The following is a 22,617-nucleotide window of genomic DNA, read 5'->3' on the forward strand; positions in this document are numbered from 1 at the left end:
AAGAAAGACAGCTCCTGTCCCTATGCTGCTAAAATCTGTAAGAAAAGTTGAATTTTTTGAATCTCAAAAGAGTTTGAGGCTTATAAAATTGCTGTTTACATGGTATCTCATAAAGAATAAAGCTTGGAACGCTATGCTCTAACAGAAATGTAAAATCCTAAAGGTTTCTTTTGATAAATAAATGGCAAAAGAGCACAGCCATTGCCTGACCCATGCCACAGCTTTGCTCCAGGTGGGAGGCAGGTTCCCTTTACCTTTCTGGACTATTAAAATAACTTTGACCTACTAGTTGTAGGCTGCTAAGGATAATGGAAACATACTCGTGAATTCCTAAATGCTCAAGGTACTAATAGGATGTGACATAACACAGCGTCTGTACCTGGGTTCTGCTTTACAAAGATACATCTACATCTTTCTATGACGTTGGCTCATCTCTTCAGTGGTAACAGAACTGTAACCACTTACCTGCTTGAATGTGGCCTCAACAAGGTTGGCTGGAAACATGTTCCTAGAAATGAACAAATAAAATCATTTCTATGGGACTGCAGGCAATTTCTGTTCCCTGGGCCTCAGGCCTAGCACAATGTACTACTTATTTACCCTCCTAAAGAGCAAGGGCTGAATGGGTGCGGAAGGCTGCCGCTCTCCCCCTCCTGCCATACCGTTGTAACTCACTCAGCAAAGCACAGCAGAGGGACGGGTCCTCAGAATGAAAGTCTGGGGACTCCCTTTGAAATACCTGGACTGAGACAGTGAGACCCAGGAGCTCTAGTTTCACTTTCTGGCTCTGCCACTGTCATAATTGGGACAACATCATTGCTGTCATTCCCTTCGCTGTCTGCTAACTGTGGAGACAAATATTTCTTTATTCTGTATTTTGTCTTGCATATTTGGATAATGAGCTGTTCAAGACGGAGTCAGAGTTTAGGGACATATTCCTGGGATACCTGGGTGCTGTAATCTGCTTTGGGACTGCTGGTCACTGCCTTGAGATGACTTATGAACTACATTCTGCAGCATGTCCTTATACACCTTCATCACTATAATCATCAGTGATGTAGACTTTGTAGAGCTTTGGTCAAGAACAGTTTGCTTTCCAAACAGAGGATCTGATCCCTGATGAAAAGAATCGGGACTACAGCTGTACAGTCTGTTTTAACATGGTTCTGAGGCTTCAGAAGAGGAGATTGACATGAGGCAAACAGCTTCCTCTTTGCTCACAGCCGAGCTACAATGGAAAACAATAACCATACACTGAGATTTGCAGTGAGCTTAATAGATTTTTAATTCCAAAAGGGACTCTTGTTATTACCTTTTCTGACTTTCATTGTATCTCAGGCCATGACATTTCACCCAATAGTATCTGGAGCTCATTTGTAACTTGTGTCTGAGCTAGATTATTACCTTGTAGAAAGACATTCAGTCCTAATTTGAAATGGAGAGCACACCCTCTACAGGCTTCAAAGAGGAATCATAGTGCAGTAGGGCAAAAAAGCTAAAAAGTCATGTTTCCAGGTAGCGTTTAGGAATTAAGGTTTGTCTGATCACTCAAATAGGACCTAACAGAACTGACTTGTTTTCAGCACAAAGCTCCTGAAGCTAGAGGGAGAAGACAGTGGCACCCCGTGACCCAATTCTGTGCTTTCATATACACAAATTTATGCAAAGAGAATAATTTCTGAATTATCCCGAAGTCTCTGACCAAAGGACTTTTTATTGAAATTCCAACTCAAGCCTCAAGACAGGACATCATTTAAGCATATGTGAAAGCCTGTTCTCATTGCAAGGAGAACTGCTGTATGCATACACGGGTAAATGCGTGCCACGCTGAGACATTTTGCAGATCTGCTTTCCTCTTGCAGCAGCAGCATTTGTGTGCTGCAAGTGGAGTCATGGCAAGAGCATCCTGTGCAGCACTGGCTTAGAAAGAATGATTTTATTGCTCTTTTAAGTCATAACAATGTGACATTATGGTTGCATCTCAAATTATGATGGACAAGAGATAGAATCTGTTTCGGCATCCTCAGACAGAGCAATTGCTACAAACAGATAATTCATTATCCTTTGCAGGGTCAAGCAGAAGGAGAGAAATTAAGAGTTGCAGGGTAGCAGTACTGTCTGATGATTGAAGCAGAAGATTGAAAATGAGTTGTTTTGTTGGCCTGCTGTGTGAGAGCAGACAAACCACATAAACAAATAATTTGACATTTTGGTAAGGCTGTTGCTGTAGGGCAAACTTTAGTGTTACACAGGCAGGTTCCTATCAGCAGGCTAAGAGGTTGATGCACAGCACTTCAGATGCTCTTTTTTTAACTCTCCTGGCCCTTTCTCTCCTCGGTGAAGGGAAAGCAGCTGAGATGACCTGTCCCTTGCAGCCTGATGTGCTGCCTGGCATCACTGAGGAACCACAGCACCTCCTGGCTGTGTTGTACACTGCCAATGTCTTCTTCCATTTTACCAGTCCTGCTTAAGAGCCCCAGGCGTGATGATGCCTGTGCTCTATAAAGACATGAGAAGACAGCAGCCATGTAAGCAACCTGTCATAAAGCTTAATTTGCAAGGTTTAGTTAAATTAATTCAGTCCCTGTGTACACGCTGTCATTTAATTGCAGTGACTTAGCTTAGGACACTCACTGTGCAGCAATGTGGTCAGCAATGAACAACGCTCCCTACACTTACTGTAAGCAGTGCTGTGCTGCTGTGCTGCCATCAACTGAGTTATCTCTGCAGAGCTTCCATAAAAGCTGATCATTCCCTGGTTCAAGTGTCAAATCTGTAGCCAAATCAAGGCAGACAACAGCCAGCTGTGCATCACTTTCCTATCAGATGCAGACACAACCTTCTGCCTGAGCCCCAGGAGCTTGGCTGCGGCTGGGGACTAAGGGAAGAACAGCTGGATGGAGCTGGACCTGGAGAGATGGAGAGGATGTTTACAGGAGAGGGAAGCGTGGAAGAGAAAAGTTCATTACTGCCTTATTATGCCTCGTAAAGGGATTCTGCTTCGACATCATTAAAGGCTTCACTGATATAAAATCACATTTGTTTTATGATTTGAGATGATCAGAAGAAAGGTTCTGTAGGAGTACAAAGTGTTAGTGTGATGATTGTGCTGTAACCTGCTGTGAGAATGTGAATTATGCTGAAAGCACAGAAAGAATCACACTGAGCACTCCTGCTCAGATCTGACTGTGAATGTCACATATGAGACAAAGCTTTACAAAGAAATATGACTTTAATTGCTGATGATTTCTTTTTCTGCCCCAGTTTTATAGCCGTAATTAGAAGAATTAAGAACAAATTGAGACTGCTCGAGAAAAGGAGTATCATATGGTTAGTAGCTAGATTAAATGTTAGACAAATTTGTGGAGGATTAAAGCATTTTGTTTCTTTATCATTCTTTATCCCGCAGGAATTACAACTACCCACTTAATACTGGCTGCTGGAATTCTCCCAATATTTTTTAATATATTATGCACTGTGATCCAGTCTTTGAGACTAGCCTACCAAAGTTACACAATTTATCTAGTGAAGGCTGACCTGAATGTGTTTGCCAGAACTTCGGCTTATTTTTTATTTTAAGCTGGTTTACTTGGATTGAAAAAATCCAGTATTAGCCAAAATTTAGTTTTGTTAATTAAAAACATTCAAGAGAGCAATTCATGGAAGAGAACTCTAATGAACCAAAAACAAATGACGAGAAGAAAGTATCAAACTGCCACAAAGAGATGGGAGATGACTGGGAGTGTTTGTTTGGTTAGGTGTCTTCAGAAACAGTTGACAAATTCTGGCCTTAGGGGAAGATCTTGCTGCATGTTGATATTTGCCTGCCTATCTTCCAGGCATCCAACCTACCATCAGATTGGCCCCTGCAGATCCCTACGAGCTTCACTGCAATTCTGCACAAGGATGAAGATCTACCCATGTGGATCTGGTATCAGGATCATAAAGCGAGGCTGTCCCTCTACTTGGAACAGGTACTGGTTTATCACTAGCATATACTGAATTAAAGACATTGTCAGTACTTTTGAAGTAATAATTCAAGCTGAGGTGCTCATTGCTGTCACCACCTATAAATGCTCTTGTGTTTATTCAGTTAAGACAACAAAGCAGATAAAATATTTCTAAATTTGCAGCATTGCTTTGAAATTGCTCACAAGATACAGGACACAATAACACTGTGAAACAAAGCAATCTGGGATTCACTTCTGTAGTACAAGTGATTGTCTCTAACCTCGGCAGCACAATTCAGCATTTCTGGCAAAAATAATTTCACATAATAATAGGTAATTAAACATGGAACATAACAGTGAGTGAGGCTGGTGTGGAATATAGATAAATTTATGTCAAAGACAAGGATAAAGTTGTAAAACAGAAACAGACATATGTTTTCTGGTTACATAAAAAAATTAAGAGCAAAATACTGTCTGCCCTGAGGTAGAACACAAGATGCATTTCCCAGAGCATCTTCTGCTTCAAGAATTCTGCCAGACAAATCAGGAGTGTTCAATACAAGTTAGAAGAGTTAACAGAGATGAAATTTCAATATCAAGTCAGTGAACTTTCTATAGAGCATGAGCTGCTGAGCCACAGATGACATGCCTGGCCTGCATTTGCTGTGACAGTAGCATAAGCAGATAAGTGACCTACTAAACACCTCCTTTGACTACATGCTGCTGTGATGCACAGGCTGGTTCATTCTACTAGCAAATTTTGGAGTCCTTCCCTCATTCTTGCATGGGATAAGAGGATTCAGACATAAGAAGCTATCAAGAGTCAGAAATGTGTATGTATGACTATGGCAAGACATGTTCTGCAATTTGATAGCCATGGAATTTGAAGAAAATCCTGAAGACTTGTAGCAAGTACAGGCAGCAGCGGGTCTAAGGAGATGCTCTAAGGGTGCCGCTTTTAATACGTGTAGGACTATTTAGTACCTTGCCACTGCCAAAAATGTGAGGTCTTTTTCCCTTCTCCACTGTCTTCCAGCAATTAACCTAGCAATGAATACTACTCACTCATTTTTGCTCCCTTAGTTTTCTGCTGCTTTAGGAAGCTGAATTGTTTTAGGAAGTCCTTTTACAGCTCAGGCCATGCCTTGGCACTGCCCCCAGGCCGTGAGCACCCTCTGTCTCTCTTCAGAAGGCTGCTGGCTCTGAGAAGTGAGCAGGACAAGTATCAGCACTATTACACGGTTCTACTGCTCATGTTTTTAGTGGAATTGTCCACAGAACACAAGTGTACAGCTATCGGGATAGTTAGTTTGATGGCTCCTGCATAACTCCTATTACAAATACTAGGCCAAATTCTTGCTGCAATTACACTACTGACTATCTGAAATACTCATTTGGAGTTCTGACTACACCATCTGTTGATTCAAAGCATTCAGTTTTTACAGACTTTTTTAATAAGAAATTAGGCCAGCAGCCACAGGTACAGCAGATGTTGTTTCCTTGATTCAGAACACCCATTCCCTCTGGGGCACTCTGCTCTGCAGCAGCAATCTGGTTTTGCTCTCAGACTTTGATGTTATCAGTACTTAATCCCTGCCACACCAGACAGTCGTTGGCTGCAGTCTCCCAGGCTGTGGAATTAAAGCCACCTGTTTTGTTGTGTTGTTTTTTTTTTGCAACATACTTGTCCTCGTAATATTTTACTGGCCTATATTTGCATTGGGCATAAAACCATTTAGGACACTCTGCTCTCTGTCCTATATTTCTCACGTAAGAACTAATATAGCTGAGCTTGAAAGAACATTGTTTTAAGGCTGCATATTTGACAGTATTCAGTACAGCAGGGGTACAGAGACAGTAAAAATGGAGTCTGAATAGTTTGACATGAAAACTATGAAGTTTCCAGGTTTTACAGGTCTGCAGAAGAACGAACAGCACTATGGTTCTTATTTACTGCAATCTCATGTCAGGTGCCTCTTAGTTCTCAGTGGCATTCCCTTAACCTCAAAAATTCACTTGCATTTACTCTCCTGTGGATGACTTCATCATCAACCGTGTAGACATCTGACAACTGTTACTGTACCGCATAAGCCACGAATCGTGTCCTCAGCCATACTGGAATACATCTGAAATAGCTTCCTGCTGATGTCAGTTGCATTCCTGAAATCAAGGGCAAAATTTAATTCAGCAAGACTGAACTAATTACCTATCTCAGGGTCTATGTGCATGTTGCACATCAGTAATCATCTCCAGGGCCTCATCTCATTTGGATTAGAATAGAATAGAATAGAATAGAATAGAATAGAATAGAATAGAATAGAATAGAATAGAATAGAATAGAATAGAATAGAATAGAATAGAATAGAATAGAATATTTTGGTTGGAGGGGACCTACAAAGATCATTGAGTCCAACTGCCTGACCACTTCAGGGCTAGCCAAAACTTAAAGCATGTTATTTAGGGCATTGTCCAAATGCCTCTTGAACACTGACAGGCATTGGGCATTAACCAACCTCTCTAGGAAATCTGTTCTTACTATCAATCGCACTAGTCCCTGCCAAACGGGCCAAAGCACACTTTTGCAAGCATTGAAGTCCTCATTATTGTGATAAAAGATACTAATCAAATGCAAAAATCGCTAATCAGGACCAAGCCATTGTGTCTTGCTTGTCTTGTTGCAGATCAAGACAGGACTAATATTATGGAATCATTTTGCCAAATAGACTTTTTATCTGTCCTGAAGGTGACACTGTTGCATGGCATTTCAGTTCCAGAAAGGGATCTGGAGGGTGAACCTCCTTACTCTGCTTCTTCTCAAAGACAAGGTCATGACACAGCGCTAACAGTGCTATGGCTTTCCAAGAAACTCATTCTTTGGGGTGGAAACACAAGCACATCGCATTTATAAGAATCTTGAAAAGGTTGAGTCGTATCAAAAGTAGCATGACAGGCCCAACACATATGCACTATTGTTCCAGGAAAGCAAAATTATTTAATAACAAGTGTTTATCCATCTCAGAACATGTCCAGGCCAATTTTCAGGAGAATGAACAATTTATTCCCCTGTAGGGCTGAAGATTTCCTAATGCAGTTTTAACTCCTGGCCCCCATGTATCTCCCACTCTGTAACCAGAGGGCAAAAAAGTTCACTTTGCGTTCCATCTCCCAGTCATCATCTTCATAACAGAATTATATTTTTTTCCATGTTGGTTTCCTTTTATGCCAAATAGGAACCACACATGTAGGGGCTTCAGAGCCTTTGTAAATACTTGAGGATCGGGATTCTGAGCAGCTTGAACTGCTTAAAAATTAACCAGAAGAGAACATCTGGTCACATACAGTGTTCAACAGTGCTGGCACCAGGCTTGTTTTGTGAGATAGAAGAAAACTGGCAGTTTGAAACTAATAAAAAAGGCTAGTTTGCCATAGGAAACATGAATATTTCTATCCTAGTAACACAGTGGCTTTTGGTAAAAGATAGAAGAATGTAGGCCAAGGTTATTAAAAAAAGTTATTTCACAGTTTAAACCCTGTGTCTTTTAATGCACTCTTTAATATCTTACTGCCTGTATATACAATTCAGTCTTCAGCTGTAAACTTCTTTAAGCACGATTTGTGCTGTGCAGCCTGGACATTTTCCTAACTACAGCAGATACTGGGTTTCTCCTGCCCTGTTTTGAAGAAATGCAATTTGTTTTTGAAATAAAATACCCCTTAGCTTGAAAAGGGGGAAAGGAGATTATTTTAAACAGTGTTTAGGATTGCCATGAAAATATAAATCCTCTACAATGTTTATATCCTATTATAACTATTAATGGTGTGTGTGTGTGTGTATGTATATATATACATAAATATATATAAAGCAGAAAACAAAAAATACCACCACCAACAAAAAGCCCTCTTTCGGTTAAAGCTGGCCAGCCAAAATGAGTTTCCAGATACCTGCTTCAAAGTCTATTAAATTGGATGCAATCCTGAATATTCAGAGGTAAAAACTGCTCTGATTTTTTCTTCAGTAAACTTCCAGAGTGTACAAACTTGTGTCATGCTTGGATAAGGCATGATTTGATCCTGTCTGTATTCACTGAGTTGTATTATTTGGAGCTTTTGAGCTGAATTAGCTCACAATGTCATTCTGTCTGGTTAGACTTGAGAAAGACTAAAAATATATGTGAACTCTATATTTTCTGGTGCCAGTTTGCACACATGATCCGCTGTATATAAAACAGGAGGGTCAACCTTCAGTTTGGCTGGGATTTGTTTCCTAATGTGAATGCTCATGGTGTACGATTGTTTATTTTTATCTCATCAGCCAAATTTCATTTCCGTTGATGACAAGTGCAAGTAGAATGAATTAAGTTGCAACAAAATTTACCCTTGCAAATTAAAGGTATTTGAGAAAGGAAATGGAGTGTGGTGGAAATAATAACTGCTAATGTAAACAGTGTGGTCCTGTGAAATATATCTTGATTTACAAACCTGCATTTTCTAGTCTTGTCAGGTGAATATATGTTTCTGAATTAAACAAACCAAATGTCTTAAACTGGGCATTATTCCTGCAATTGTGTCCCTTTTTTGTCCTTTTGGGCAAAACACTTAAGATATGAATTATTTTTAAAAACGGTTATCTTGCCTTTCTTAATTTCTTAACTCAAAAAAAGCTACTAAAAATCCACTCTTATTTTTGGGAAAAAGTACAGAGTTAATTTCAATAATTAACACAGAAAAAATAAGGTAAAGATCTATGTTGATTCATTGCTATTATTTCCATCGAGGTGCCCCAAAAGCCACATTCCTAGAACAAGACCCCTACTAGGTCTCATACAAGCTGCAAATATTTCCTCTGGCACCACAGGTTTTTTTGAATGACCCACAGTGACCTTTTTATTTTTTTCATATCTCACTTCTCCAGCTGTAAGAAAGGAAAATGGATCATCCCTCCCTCAAAGAGGTATTGCACATCATGAGAATAAATGCATTAAAATTCATAAGGCATGAGGTGCTTTGATGCGTTTAAGAGTACAAGAAGATGATCCTTAGCCTGAGGATTTATAGTCTTAAATATGGAAGAAAATACAATTTCATGAGCCTTGCAGTGCCCATACCAGAAACCTTGAATATAATTAAGGCAGATGTGTACATCTGTCTCAATCTAGTAATAATGAAGCATCTAAAGAGAGAAGCATCTTTAGAACAGCATCTTCTGCAAAGCTTCAGACTCACGATTGCCTTACCTTATGAATAGTAATTCAGCCCAGATCCTTGCACAATGCCAAAGAAGAGGGGCAAGTTATAGAAGGGCAGATTTCTGCACAAGTATGAAAGTGAACTAGCTGGTTAAATGGATGTCAACCACAGACAACAGAAGATGTGTTTGATTTAAAGCTTGATCAGATTAAAGGAAAAATTCAGACACATAAGACCAAAGCAGCACTAAAGATTTTCAGTAGAAAGCCTAGTAGAGTGTTGAAAATACGTGTATTATTCTGAATTCAGTGGCCATCCTGTCCAGGTTGAATCTGGGAGAAAATTGGTAGGGGCAGATTCATATCTACAGATCTTGTCCCCCATCTCTGGAGGTTTCTTTTAGAAAAGAAACCTTTCAAATATTTCTGTTTTGAGTGGGAAAAATGGCTGACTTGTGGATACATGTTTCAAGGAAGGAAATTCAGTATGATAATCATTTAATACACATCCTGGTTGATGTGAGGGTTAGAGCCATTTCAGAATCATGTGGTACAGCGTCCTAATTGTGTCATATACTCTAGAGTTGTTATTGTTTTCTTTTACATAATAGACAAATATATGGGGGAAGCACCACCTGCAAAATAATGCTGTGTATATGGTACATTATGCTATTCCTCCATGTACCATACGTACTCCAGAAATGTGAATATTGATTAATGTTGTAGATGTTCAGAACGATGATGAGGCTTAGCAGCAATTCTTTGTTTTATTTATTAAAGCCACTTCTAAAAGCAGAATCCTCACCAAAAAATTTCCAGAAATTCAATTTCTAGCAACATCCTTCCTCCCTGCCAGAAATTCCAAACCTGACAATGTCCTATACAACAGCACATGAAATGATAATACATTTATCATTTCAAAATGGCTTCAAGTCTGGAATAAGTGAGGGGGAATAGGTGTATCACCATGCCAAGATTCATGCCTTTAAAATAAACCCCACAATTATGTCACGTATATCATCTCTCCACTTGTACACTTAGCATTCTTTATTTGAAGAATAACAGATGTTTCCTGCAAGAACTTCTGTGCACATGTGCAATTGATAAATTGGGAGGAAATTAATGAATTGAGAAGATAAGCCAATCTGGGCCTAAAAAGATGGTCTCCAGCTGTGAATGGAAGTGATTTATCATTGAGCTGAAGGATCAGCTTTTCTAGCTCAAACCAGCAGATACATCATTACATTTAATCCAGACTTCCACAAAGATATCTAGGAGTTTTGCAATTGACTTCAGCAGAGCCAGGATTTCACCCATAGTATTTATCTAGGCTGAAAGCCCACTCCCCACAGTTGTATTATTATTTATTTATTTAGTGAATGTGGTTATTTCTGTAGTGGAGGAATAAAAAACATCAGTCTGTGCACTCAGGGTAGAAAGAGAGTGCAGCTGTAGCTGATTCCTAGCACAGAAACAGGAGAATGAGCTTTAGTCTATCTGTTCAAGCTTCAGTAATGAGAGTGGCTAATTGGCCTGTCATTGTTGACATTTGCCCAAATCATAGACTAAACTAACATGACTGGGTGGAAACATGAATACCTGAAATAGGCATGGAAATGGTTATAATTTGCTTAGGTAAGTGTTTGTAGGAAGAGAAATTATAGATGATGCAAATGCTTAGATCAGAAAATAGTATTTTACCTGCAATGAGACTCAACAGAATAAAGCCAAACATTGCCAAACAGAATAAAGCATTCGCCACTAAATCTTTGGTGTACAGGGACCTGAACCAGCCAGATAAAGAGGAGGGGGTGAAATCATAATTAAGATCTTGGGCTCTAGTCATACAGACATTCAGTTGTTGGATGCAAATATAATATTATAGAACTTAATTTAAACTTTGCAACCCCAAATTGCAAAGTTTTTTCATCTGACATCTTTCATCTTTCATCTTATTTTTCATCTGACATCTCCATGAACTGGCTTACTCTTGCTTTCAAAAAGCAATGAGGCTGGTACAAAGGGATGGGAACCTATGGCTCGAAAGACCCTTTCTGGAGCTAATTTTAAGATCAGTTTGGATATACTATTGCACCATTTATCTCCCTAAGCATTTATATGTTTAAGAATGAGGCCTTAGGAAACAGCTGAACACCTGTTCAGGCTTCTAACCACTGACACTATGAAAATAATCATCAAGATTACACATTTTTGTTAAATTCCCTTTTATGTCTATTTTTCTCAGATTCAAAACTCCAGTTCCTTCCTCCTGGTAAAAGAATTATAGTCCTTCATGCAGCAGAAGCAGAATATTGTGATTTAACTAGTCACAAGCACACACATGAATCCCACTGCACGTAGATCAGAGCAAATTCACCAAGGAGATAGGGATACCACTACGTGGGCATCTTCCCATTTTAGTTGAAGATTGTGGTTTTGTGGAAGGCTACAAAAGAGAGTGTTCTCAGCTGCTGCCCCATGACTAACATAGTTTGGCACCTTCTCAGTAATACATTGATACAACAGAAAAACATACGGCTTTCAGATGGGCTGGCTAAGTGCAACTTGGATGAGAAAGAAAAGATTTTTGTAGGCTTTTCATCCCAGTTCCTTCTGATTTGAAGTCCCAGTAAATCTAATGAAAGTACTTTGTGTGCTGATGCGCAGTCTGGGTCAGGAACTTGGGTTTTTGAAAGAAAGACTGTCCAACGCTTTGTATTTTAATAAGTAAAACTCCAAAGAGAATTCTTCATGGTTCAGACACACACTGAGTCTAAAAGCCCTTGTCCAATATATTATGAGATCACTGGCTTGAGGAATCACCCCAAAGGCAAAACTTGATCTTTTTGCATGAGCAAAATAAATCTGAGGCACATCCTGGGTTCAGTCAGGAAACTCATCCCACTAGCACCTGAATTGTGGATACAAAGAGGGATATTCAGGCAAGGCCATCAAAATACCTATTCAGGGTTCAAATGCTGGCCTAAAAGAACAACCCTCTCTTCTGCCAAACAAAGCAAAACAAACAAGGAAAAGCCACAAAACAGAATAAATAATATGATGAAAATAAAGAAAAAAAAAGGTCGCAACAGTGGTCTTTCTAATTAAATCCTTCATCTGAGAGCTGCCATGAGCAGTTGTAACAGCAGTTTCAAGGGTTATTTCCTGAAAAATGGGGGTTTCAGCCTTTGTATTTAAGGTTTTTCATATTACAACTGTCTGCCCTTATTTAAATTAACATTATATCTTAATACTGTCTTCATATTAATAATAGATTTCATGATGAGCTCCACAGGCTACACTTGATTCTATGGGAGTATAAAAACCAATGCTGTTAGTATTTCTGTTACATTTGGTGTCCATTCATTTAAATTTTACTAAGAAGTGACAGCATAAGCATCTGATAACTTGAAAATCATCTGCAATTTACTTTTTCTTAATTTAAACAAAGTGTTCATCATTAGGTTCAGAACTTATCCTCAGGCCACAGTTCCGGATGAGTTTATGTACAAAATGTTACCTCCAGAAAACAGAAAGAATGAATGTAGTTACCGGATTAGGTCTAGCAGTGCATCTGCAGAGCTCATGATGGGCTTCCCACCCTCTTCAGTGCTCTCCTTCTGTGCCGCTCCACCAGGATGGATAATGGAGACCATAATTATTCCCACAATCACAGCCACAAATGTTGTCCATAGGTAGTAAGTGACGGTTATGATGCCTAATCGGCTGGAAGTCTTGGCATCCAGGGCTGCCAGCCCAGACATTAAGCTGTGGAAAGAAAACACAAAATATATAGTAGCTTTTGCATAATGTTAATGCAACAGAAAACCCTGTTTCCTAGTTATTCCAGTTTACCTGCTTGTTGTGTGATTGCCTGCATATCTTTTGTAGCTTGACATAATGCAAAAGCTGTAGCTCTTGTATCTAAAACAATATTCCCTAATTGCTATGTGAGATTCTGGTTCCTTGAAGGAACTTGCAAGCTTGGGCTGCACGCGTGGGGACTGAATCCTCTCATCTGCTCCTTGAACCTCAAGGGGCAGTTTCCCATGACATGCTCTACTCTGTGCTGTGCTGGTGCAGCCTCACCTCCAGTACTATGTGCAGTTTTGGGTGCAACAAGATAAAAAGGACATAAAACTGTTAAAGAGTGTCCAAAGGAGTGCTACAAAGATAATGAAGTGTCTAGAGGGCAATACATATGAGGAATGGCTGAGGTCCTTTGGTTTGTTCAGCCCTGAGCAGAGCAGGCTGAGGGGAGGCCTCATGGCGGCCTGCAGCTCCCTCACAGCGAGCGGAGGGGCAGGCGCTGAGCTCTGCTCTCTGGGGACAGCGACAGGACCCGAGGGAACAGCATGGAGCTGGGACAGGGGAGGGTCAGGCTGGGGGTTAGGGAAAGGTTCTGCACCCAGAGGGTGGTCAGGCACTGGGACAGGCCCCCCAGGGCAGTGGTCGCAGCACCAAGCCTGTCAGAGCTCAAGAAGTGTTTGGACACTGCTCTTAGATGGTTTGGTTTTGGGGTGGTCCTGTGTGGAGCCAGGAGTTGGATTCCATGATCCTTGTGGGTCCCTTCTAACTCAGGATTATCCTATGATTCAAACCTTTATGTTTGACAGCCCAGGTCACAGGAGCAATGGCAATAACTAGTCATGCAAACTTAGGTATGAAACCCTACACATAATTCTACATAACTGTAGAATAATTCAGGTTGGAAGGATTCACTGAAGGAAATCTGGTCAGCCCCCTCACTCCTTCCTGTGTGAAGCAGGACCATGATTTTAAAATGAAAAATACTAAGGGGTAGGTTGGACATGCAAATGCCTTCAGGGGCAGGTGTGGCTGTGCAGTGGGAGCAAAGAAAATGCTGTGGTGATTTTACCATCATCTTTCTTCTTTGGCTTCTTTCCACTGCCAAAGGATGGTCAGTGGCCTTATAAAGCCTACCTCTGCTAAGCTATATAGCTCTCTACCAAGTGTTTAACTCACACTGGCCCTCTTTTACTGGCAAATTAGGGTAGTTCTTGACCCCTGAGTTTGGTCCAGGCTGCTCTGACATAGATCCTGGTGCTGTTTCCAAGTGGTCTGAGGCTAAGATTTGAGTTTAGTGTTGCCTGGGACTTTACACTGATTTTGCTTTGAATGATTCTCTGTAATCTCTCCAAAGGATGCATCTCAGGAAAACTGCAGGTGAAATAAAATACCACATTTGCTATTTGGTGTGACCTGATTGTCCGGCTTTATCATCAAAACAGAACCGATTATCAGGCCTTTCTACATAAATAGTCGTGTACTAAGCTGCACCTCCTTGAATAAGATCTTGACCTCACTCTGGTCAGTAAGGTTGTCTAGAGCCAATACTAAAGTGCAGCTTAACCTTTATAGTAGATTTAATGAAATCAAATGGGTGGGATTTAGTGCTCAGGTTCCTGCTATCCTTTAGATTAATTAAGAAAATGCATTGCTTTTCTGCATTGCCAATCTCTCATCTAGGATGTTTTTTGTTAACGCTACAGGAGCACGGGGAAACATTCATTGTATTGTAATGCAGATCATTTAGAAAATGAGCATCTCCATCTCTCTCACTCTTGTAACCATTGTTATTCCCTCTCTTATCATTTTGAGAAAAATTCCACCTTTTTGTGTGCCTTAAAGTATCATTTACAAACACAGCAGTACATATTAAAAAAAAACAGTAGCAGCAATGGCATCTCCCTTGGATGCTTCCATATGGAAGACTCAATATTCTAAAACAGTGAGTTAAATGTTACATGTTACATTACTTTTCTGTAAAACAATCACTGTGTTGTTACTTAGATTACTAGGACTGAATTCTTCTCACAGGCTGAGGTTTCACAAGCCACTGAGCCAGTTCAATAGCTTGCTGATGCCCGTAGAAGCTGATACCTATATTGCACTAGATTTAGGATTGTTTTGGTCCCCACGCTGCCACCCCAGAAAACAAAACAAAACAAAACAAAACAAAACAAAAAGTATAATCAGGTTGATTTCTAACTAGATGGATGTTTTTCATAGCAATCATTTTCTGTGTTCATCATAGGTATATTATGCAGGGAAATGGCCATCAGTGGTACGAAGGGCTGATCCTTGACCAAGCAGATCTGTAGCTTGTAGGTAGGACACCATGCAGGCTGATGACTTGGAGAAGGCACTAAGGAGGAGACAGCCAGTACAGCTTTCTTCCTGGTACTGCCTGGAAGCTGTTATCACTGTGGGAATGGTGCACTGTTTCTCTTGTTCCTGATGCCACTGTGTTGTGTTTGTTCTACAGAACAAACTTGTCTCTTATCTTGTTCACCTGAGAAGAATGTTCAGGAGAACTCAGGGGCTAAAATCTTACTCAAGTATGCCCAGTGTGTCATCTGCTTTTGGGGGTGCCACTTCAGCCTCAGGTGTTGGGTAGTTGGGATCTGGGGGATGTTGTGCTGCTAGAATCTAATCGTACATACATTGGCTCTTAGATGGCAAATCCTGAGGGGGCTAATAATGAGATTGCTCTGTCTTGGGGATATTCATTAACAAGATCATCATCTGTAATGAGATTATCCTGTCACCAGATAAAGTCATGCTCAGTTCATGCTGTGATGAGAAAGTCCTCAAAAGTAATTAACTATGGAGGTGCAACAGGAGAAACTGGTGTGATGAAGGATGAATAAAGGTCTGGGTTCAGATAAAGCCCTGTGTTCTTCATGGCCCACAAAGCTCAGTTTGAAGAAGGGACAAGAGGAAGAAGTTTTCCAGAGGCTGCAGAGTAACGTCAAACATTTTAAACAATTGCTCAGACTGATTTTTAGGAAGAAATGCCGGTAACTAGTAAGAAACTGTAGTCACTCATTAACTACTTCTCATTTGTCTTGAAATATTTGATGTCAGAAGGAATAGGACAGAAGACATCAAGATTAATAGACATACTGAGCATCAGAGCTACTGTACAAAGTCAGTAATGCACAGTTACATCACAGGATTTCCTCACTGCTGATCCCCAGAGTTCCAGCATTCACATAGTGTAGCCGAGGAATGATGAGAAAAACTACTCTTCTCATTTCCTGGGGAATAGGGAATTCATCAGGAATAGCTTCCAAATGGTTTAACTAAAGATCACTGTATTGTGTTCAGGTTTTCCCTTAAAACTAATTTTTATCAGACTTGCTTGGCTACATCAAACCCTTCCCAACATCTTCCAAGCTTCTTCTAAAACTGAGCAAAGATATTCCCATGCCATTCAGTACTAGACTCTCATGAAACACAATGGAATGAAAAACGAGATACCTTTAATTCTTGTCAAGCCTTAGCATCTGATTAGGCTCGGAGTAACAGAAAATATATTTGATTCATAGGTTAAAATCATCTGACTTACTATGTAGCTAACTATCCTCCACAAGTATGTTTTCTTCATAACTTCCATAAAATGTTTTAATGATTGCCAAATGGACAAAAAAGGATTAAGACAATCAAAAACAATCTGCAGCTTTTCTGAATAATTACAGTACTTGTCACTCTCTTAATGAGTCTGGCAAGAAAAAAAAAATCCATGAAAGTTCTTGCAATTTCTTATTTAGGGACCACTTCTCAGTTTGTATATAAAAAATATAATGTTGAGAATAAGGCTTCCAAAATATGTATTAATGAGTTTTAGATGCGATATTAAATCTTGTAGTGCAGGATTTAAGTGAAATCCCTGGTTACTACAATTAAAGACGTTTCTTGCACCTTGCTTTGAAAACAGCTGATGCTGGATATGAGCAGACATCATCATAAACTAAGTAGCCTCATGACTTCTTTATCTCTTGCATAGGTTGTTCCAATTACAGGAGAAAATGGTCTTTCTGTGGCTTTTCTTTTTGCTGTCTAGAATAGTCTGCTTCATTGTTTTAGTCTCCCATCTTGTTTGTCCAACAGCTTTTGGATGAAATTGTGTATTCTCAGAGACTAAACACAATTTGGAAGAATAGCCTCCAAAACTGTTGTATGTGCTCTACATGTAGGTATCTGACCTATGGTCCTTTTATTTTTGTGGCTTTCAAGCCTCTTCAGAGTTGTGTTTTGATGACCTCAGGACCACTACACAATGAAAAATTCATGCTCCACAATATTTGCAGGAGTAAAATCTTATTTAAGGTTTGTAGTTTTATTCATAACAATTAAAAGATGTCTAGATTATTTTTTTTGAGACTTAGGTAATTCTGAATCTACTCTGCTTTGTTTTCTGGCAGCTGTTTTCATGCAGACAAATTTGTCTTATCTCTTCTATGAACTAATCACATTTTTATTGGTGAAAGAGAGGCAGGAAGCCAGTAAATAAAATAGCAGTATTTTGGTCAATGGCTGGAAATGGAAAACAATTCAAGAAAGTTTATTTACTTGCAGCATTTTAGTGGGGCAGATATTTAAGGCTTAATTATTTCACTAAGACTTCAATTGTTTCATTGTTTACAGTTACTAAAAAAAAAAAACACAACAACAGTTAAATTACTTTGTCTAGGATGGCTTGATTAAAATTTGTTTACTTTTTTTGGACAGTCTTTATGTGATTTATGAAAGGTTACAATAAATTATTTCTCTATTGGGTCCTGGTTGAAGGAGAAATGTGCAGAGGGAAGCCAGGATCAGAGGAAGAACTAAAGGAACCTAGATTAAGTTCTTAAGGGGAAAATGGAAGGAATGAGGAAGCCCTCAACAACTCCAGGAATTATTTTTATATGTGACTAAATAAAAAATTAAACACTGTAATAATACAAACAAATGAAACTACTAAATACTATGTCTTACATCTGCTTTAAGGAAAACCTGCATAACCTCCCCTCTGCAACCATAACAAAAAAATTATTACAGCAATTTTCAAGTAATGAGGAAGGGAATTCTGTCGATACCTTGGAAATCTAATTAGTCCCATGCAAACAGGTCATTAAACTCTTATGAGCACCCTTATGGCTTGTTCTGGCTGTTACTGTTAAGCATCAGAATATTTATGAAGTATTTTATTTACAAATAAAAATAGAACTGTCTAGCTTCCCTACCATTCTCTATTTTTTTTTTCTGTTGCTTTCTGATAGAAAGCAAATTTTTGACCTACATCGAGAGCAAACCTAGATCCCCAGAAATGGAAACGACAAGAAGCTGCTGTTAAGACTCCATTCTGCTTGTTTATTTTGTCTTCCTCACCACCAGAAGCCATCTGGATGTTGCTTTGAAATAGATGGATTATGGATAAAGTTATCAGAAAGGATTAGTGTGATTAGAAAGACATTAATCCTGTCAAGAAGTAATGGTCAAGTATTAACCACCAACAGTTGGTCCTAGAATCATGTTTGTTTTCATTCATCCCGTACCCTCCCTCGCATTCTCATTTTGTAATTGCATGCTGTAGAAAAGACCTTCCTGAGCAAGTTGTCCCAGTGAGGCTGGGAAGCTCCTCTAACAGCTACATTAGAGATGATTATATTACAGTTGAGCATCATGAAAGTGAAGTGCTGGCTTCACTAATGCTGCCTGGTCGCACAGGCAGGCTGTCTCGTAGCTTTTTGTCAAGGTCAGTGCCTTTAGGTTTCAACGTGGTAATAATCTCCATTTCCATAACTTGAGCCATTTAATCATCTTGAAGTGCTTCACAAATATAACAGACCATCATATAGGAAGGCAGTATCTCCACGTTACAGACAAGGAAACAAAGAAATTAAGGCGCTTATTTAAATACAAACAATTTGCCGAGAAAATGATAAGCCTGAAGCTATCTCTGTACTGCGATGGGCCATCATCCTCATCGGTGCCCAGGCTGCTTCACTTCCATGGAGGTACTATTTATGGAAGAACTGGTTGCAACAATGAAAATAAGACACTCTACAGTAATGAGAAAAAGAGATAAGAAACTTTCTCTGGTTCTTTCTGTAGTTTGATGCTTGATTGTGCTCTTAGTTTCCAATGGAATTCAAATGATTTTAGCAGCAGGGATCAGAATGACTTTTGCTTTCCAGGATATTCTTTTGCTTTCTTCTAACATGACAGAATACCTACAGAGCTAGATGCTGCTGTGGCTGTGATGGAGATTAATGCTGTCATCACACACCACAGTGACAGTGGTACTAGTGGGAGCACCATAGCCGCTCTCCGTCTCTGCTTCACCCTGTGTGGCCTCCCTTTACAGTGTATATATATTTTTTTAATCTCCAGATGCCATGTCACACCACACAGGAAGAAATGCCTCCTGCCCAGACTTGCACAAACACAGCTGGTTAGCACACTGCTGGTCCCTACCTGTGTACATGTCACAGACAATCAAGTGGCATCTTGGTTGGAAGCCGGTGCCACCCTACACTTCCAGTCCCATCCACCCACTTCTAAGTGATGCCAGGACATCTCATGGCATGACATCATTTGTCTAAGTACAGAGGAATGTAAAATCCTACAATAACCCATGCTCATACCCTGAACTAAGCTGGATTAGGTACGTGTCATGTACTTGCAGAGGGATGCCCCTTTGGTACAGATGACCACTCTTTCCATGTATGTTTACGTAGAGCCCAGACAAGCAATAAAACCTAGGTTCTCTGTGAACTTTACTGAGATTCCAGTAGTTTTGGGGACTGCCAGTGTATTAGCAGACTTACAATGATCTGAACACAGCTAAGAAACTAGCATGATCACTTGTACTCAGATGAATGATCTCTATCTAATGTCATGTATTATTAGAAGTTGTAGTATTGCAGTGTGATTTTCAAAGGAGATGGCTTTGAAAGCCAGGAGAAGGGGCTTCCTAAGGTTTATCTCATTTGAAAATCAAATAATAGGAAACAGCATTTTTAAAGTTTAGATATCTAGGCATCAATGAAAATAAAGTGGCTATGCACCATAGAAGTGAATACAGAAAGTGGTAGCTGTTTTACAACCAGGACTGTTGCAGCAGTTTCTGTGCAGTTAGATTACCAGCTATAAACAGCACATAAAGTGTGAATTAACTTTTCAGAGAGCCTCAGGGTACAACTGTTTTGGTAAAGATAGTGGAATCTCAAAGGTGTCAAGCATGATGGAAAATCTGGCCCTTCATCTTCAAGCTACAGCAAATAAAAATGCTAGAAGATCTAGCTGTCTGCAATACACAATTTGCAGTGCTTGTATTAAATTTTACAACCAGGCTGTCGGGAGCTGAAACAACTAATTCTACATTTCTAGTACATCAGAACATGCAACTTTCTGCAATGCATTTTTTTCTCTGTTGAATAATGCTTTATGAAATAGCAAGAGTTTTATTTTTTACCCAAAATGTTGAGCTTTCATTTTCCTTATTCTGTGGCACTTGTAATCTTTAATGATAAACCAACATATATAACAAAAAGCCTGCCAAGAACTTATATCATGCACTGTATTTTCTTAGTGTGCTAAAGGAAATCTGCTTTTATGGACTAATGTAAACAAGGCAGGATTTTGTTTAGCTCACAGTGAAGATCAATGTGCAATGGCTATTCCATCACTGCTTCCTCTCCAACAGTCCAATACACAAGGCTACTGGGACACATCTATAAATGCTGGAAGGATCGAACAGCAACCTTTGATCACTGACTGATAAAGGAGACCTGAGATAATGTAATATAGCATGTGCAGAATTCAGGCTGGCCTGTTGACTTTAGCTGTGCTGATAAAGCATTTCCTAAATGCAGAGGTCAGGATGCAAATGAAAACAAATTTTCTATTAAATATGGTTGTGCAGCTTAACATCTGTGGAAAGCACGGAAAGAGCCAAGAATCTTAATAATACTTGATTTTCTGTTCTGTAAGTTCTTTCAAGTGTTTTTAGATTAAGAAAAGACCAAAAGGATTTGGAAGACAAATTTGGATTATAAACAAAAGTCAGATTTATTCAACTGGTTATAATTCACACATGTTTCTATCCTAAGGATACAGAAGGGATTCAGCCAGCCCCTCAAACTTCACATGCCATTTCTCTTTCTTTTGTGAGACACTAAGTATTTTAGAGTGATTAGAAGACTACAGAAAGATTCTGTCAAGTCACAAACTACTCAGATCCCATTTGTAATCACAGTGCTTTCCACAGTCATTTACCCTGTGACCATAGATGTCTGTTGCACATCGTTAGATCCCTACTGATGCTGCCTAAATAATTTGTACTGAGTTGGTCCAATTTTGTCATTGTGACATGCATAACTCTGTAGCATGTTGCTTTTCTCCAAAAACAGTTTGTAACTGTAGGTTACACAGATAAGAAAAAACACAAGAAAACTATTAGATCTGACCACTAGATTCTATATTTCTAAACACAGCTAACAACATTGACAATGTCACAATTTATAAAGTAGTGAAAGCTCTGAAGATGTCTGAGGCACAGAGAAGAGATTCATAAGAAGGTTTCCTAAGAAAGTAGAATGCATTTTTCCTCTACAAGCTCAGGCAATCTCTAAGCATCATTTGGAGAACTGTTGGGGTAATCTGAGATCAGTTCTGCACTATAATAGAGATACGGGTAATTTAAAGTAGTTAATGGTGTTGAGTGAGATTGCTGTCTGCCCAGTTCTTCATACCCTTGGGTAATCCTCCCCTTCCACTTTCATTCAAGTGTAGTTCTGCTTTGCACTCTAAAAGTATATGTATTTATCCCCCTGAGTCATCTCCTTAACAGTCCCATCTCTAGACCAACCTCAATAAAAAAGCAGATGCCATATCCTAGGAGAGGGCTAACAGCTTGTTCTCACTGGAGGGAAATGTATTTCTGTTTTTATTTCCAAGACAGTGATACATGACAGGTAATTCAGAAATGGGATGCTATACACACTTTATGTTACCATTCAGGCATCCCACATATTTTCCCATACTAACCCAACAGAATATTTACCCTCTGTTGGGAAGACCTGTTCCAAAGTGCTGATATTTTTCTATAGGCAACGTAACACAGGTAAAACAGAGGAAAAATTCCAGAGTTGAATAATATGAAGAAAAAGCCCTGTGTTTCCAATTGCAATTTAATTATACCAGAAAATATGTGTGCTCTGAGGACATGACAAAACACTGTTCTGAGCACTCCTCTGTGAACTCCTGAGGCTCCTCAGTGAACTGTGGGCAGCATTTTGCAGCCACTCCTCAACACCTCACTAGATTATACAGAATTAAATTTGATTGCACTTGATTAAGCTCCATTTTGGCAACTGCATAAGCATAGGAACAGTGACTGATATTTAGCAAAGAATGACTGGAGAGGATAGTTTAATTCATATGTGGTAGAAAAGACCCAAGCGAAAACTGATGAGAAGTTTACATTATCTATCCTTTCCCATTTAATCCTCAGTTAAACTATGTGAGTTTTTTCAGGATAATATAAAAATTATCTCTCAGGACCAGGAATGGATTAGAAGAAATAGCACTGCACATACTGTCATTCATGCAAAACCAGTATCATTGAGTGAATGAATTTTGACTGGCAACTTGGTTTAAATTTAATTATAAGAAAGAAGACATTT

General features: G+C 39.4%; 1 protein-coding gene across 2 annotated transcripts in view; it reads right to left on the reverse strand.

Moving 5' to 3' along the window:
• SLC1A7 (solute carrier family 1 member 7) overlaps positions 1-22,617 on the reverse strand; it is a 50,247-nt gene that overhangs the window by 21,357 nt on the left and 6,273 nt on the right. For both annotated transcript variants that reach the window (XM_084528441.1, XM_084528440.1), the window contains exons 3-4: positions 12,689-12,904; positions 466-508 (exon numbers count right to left, since the gene is read on the reverse strand). In XM_084528441.1, the coding sequence (XP_084384567.1) occupies positions 466-508; positions 12,689-12,904 (259 nt within the window). The remainder of the gene's footprint in view (positions 1-465; positions 509-12,688; positions 12,905-22,617) is intronic.

This window comes from Aythya ferina (genome assembly GCF_964211825.1).
Source record: "Aythya ferina genome assembly, chromosome: 8".
Classification (NCBI taxonomy): Eukaryota; Metazoa; Chordata; class Aves; order Anseriformes; family Anatidae; genus Aythya; species Aythya ferina.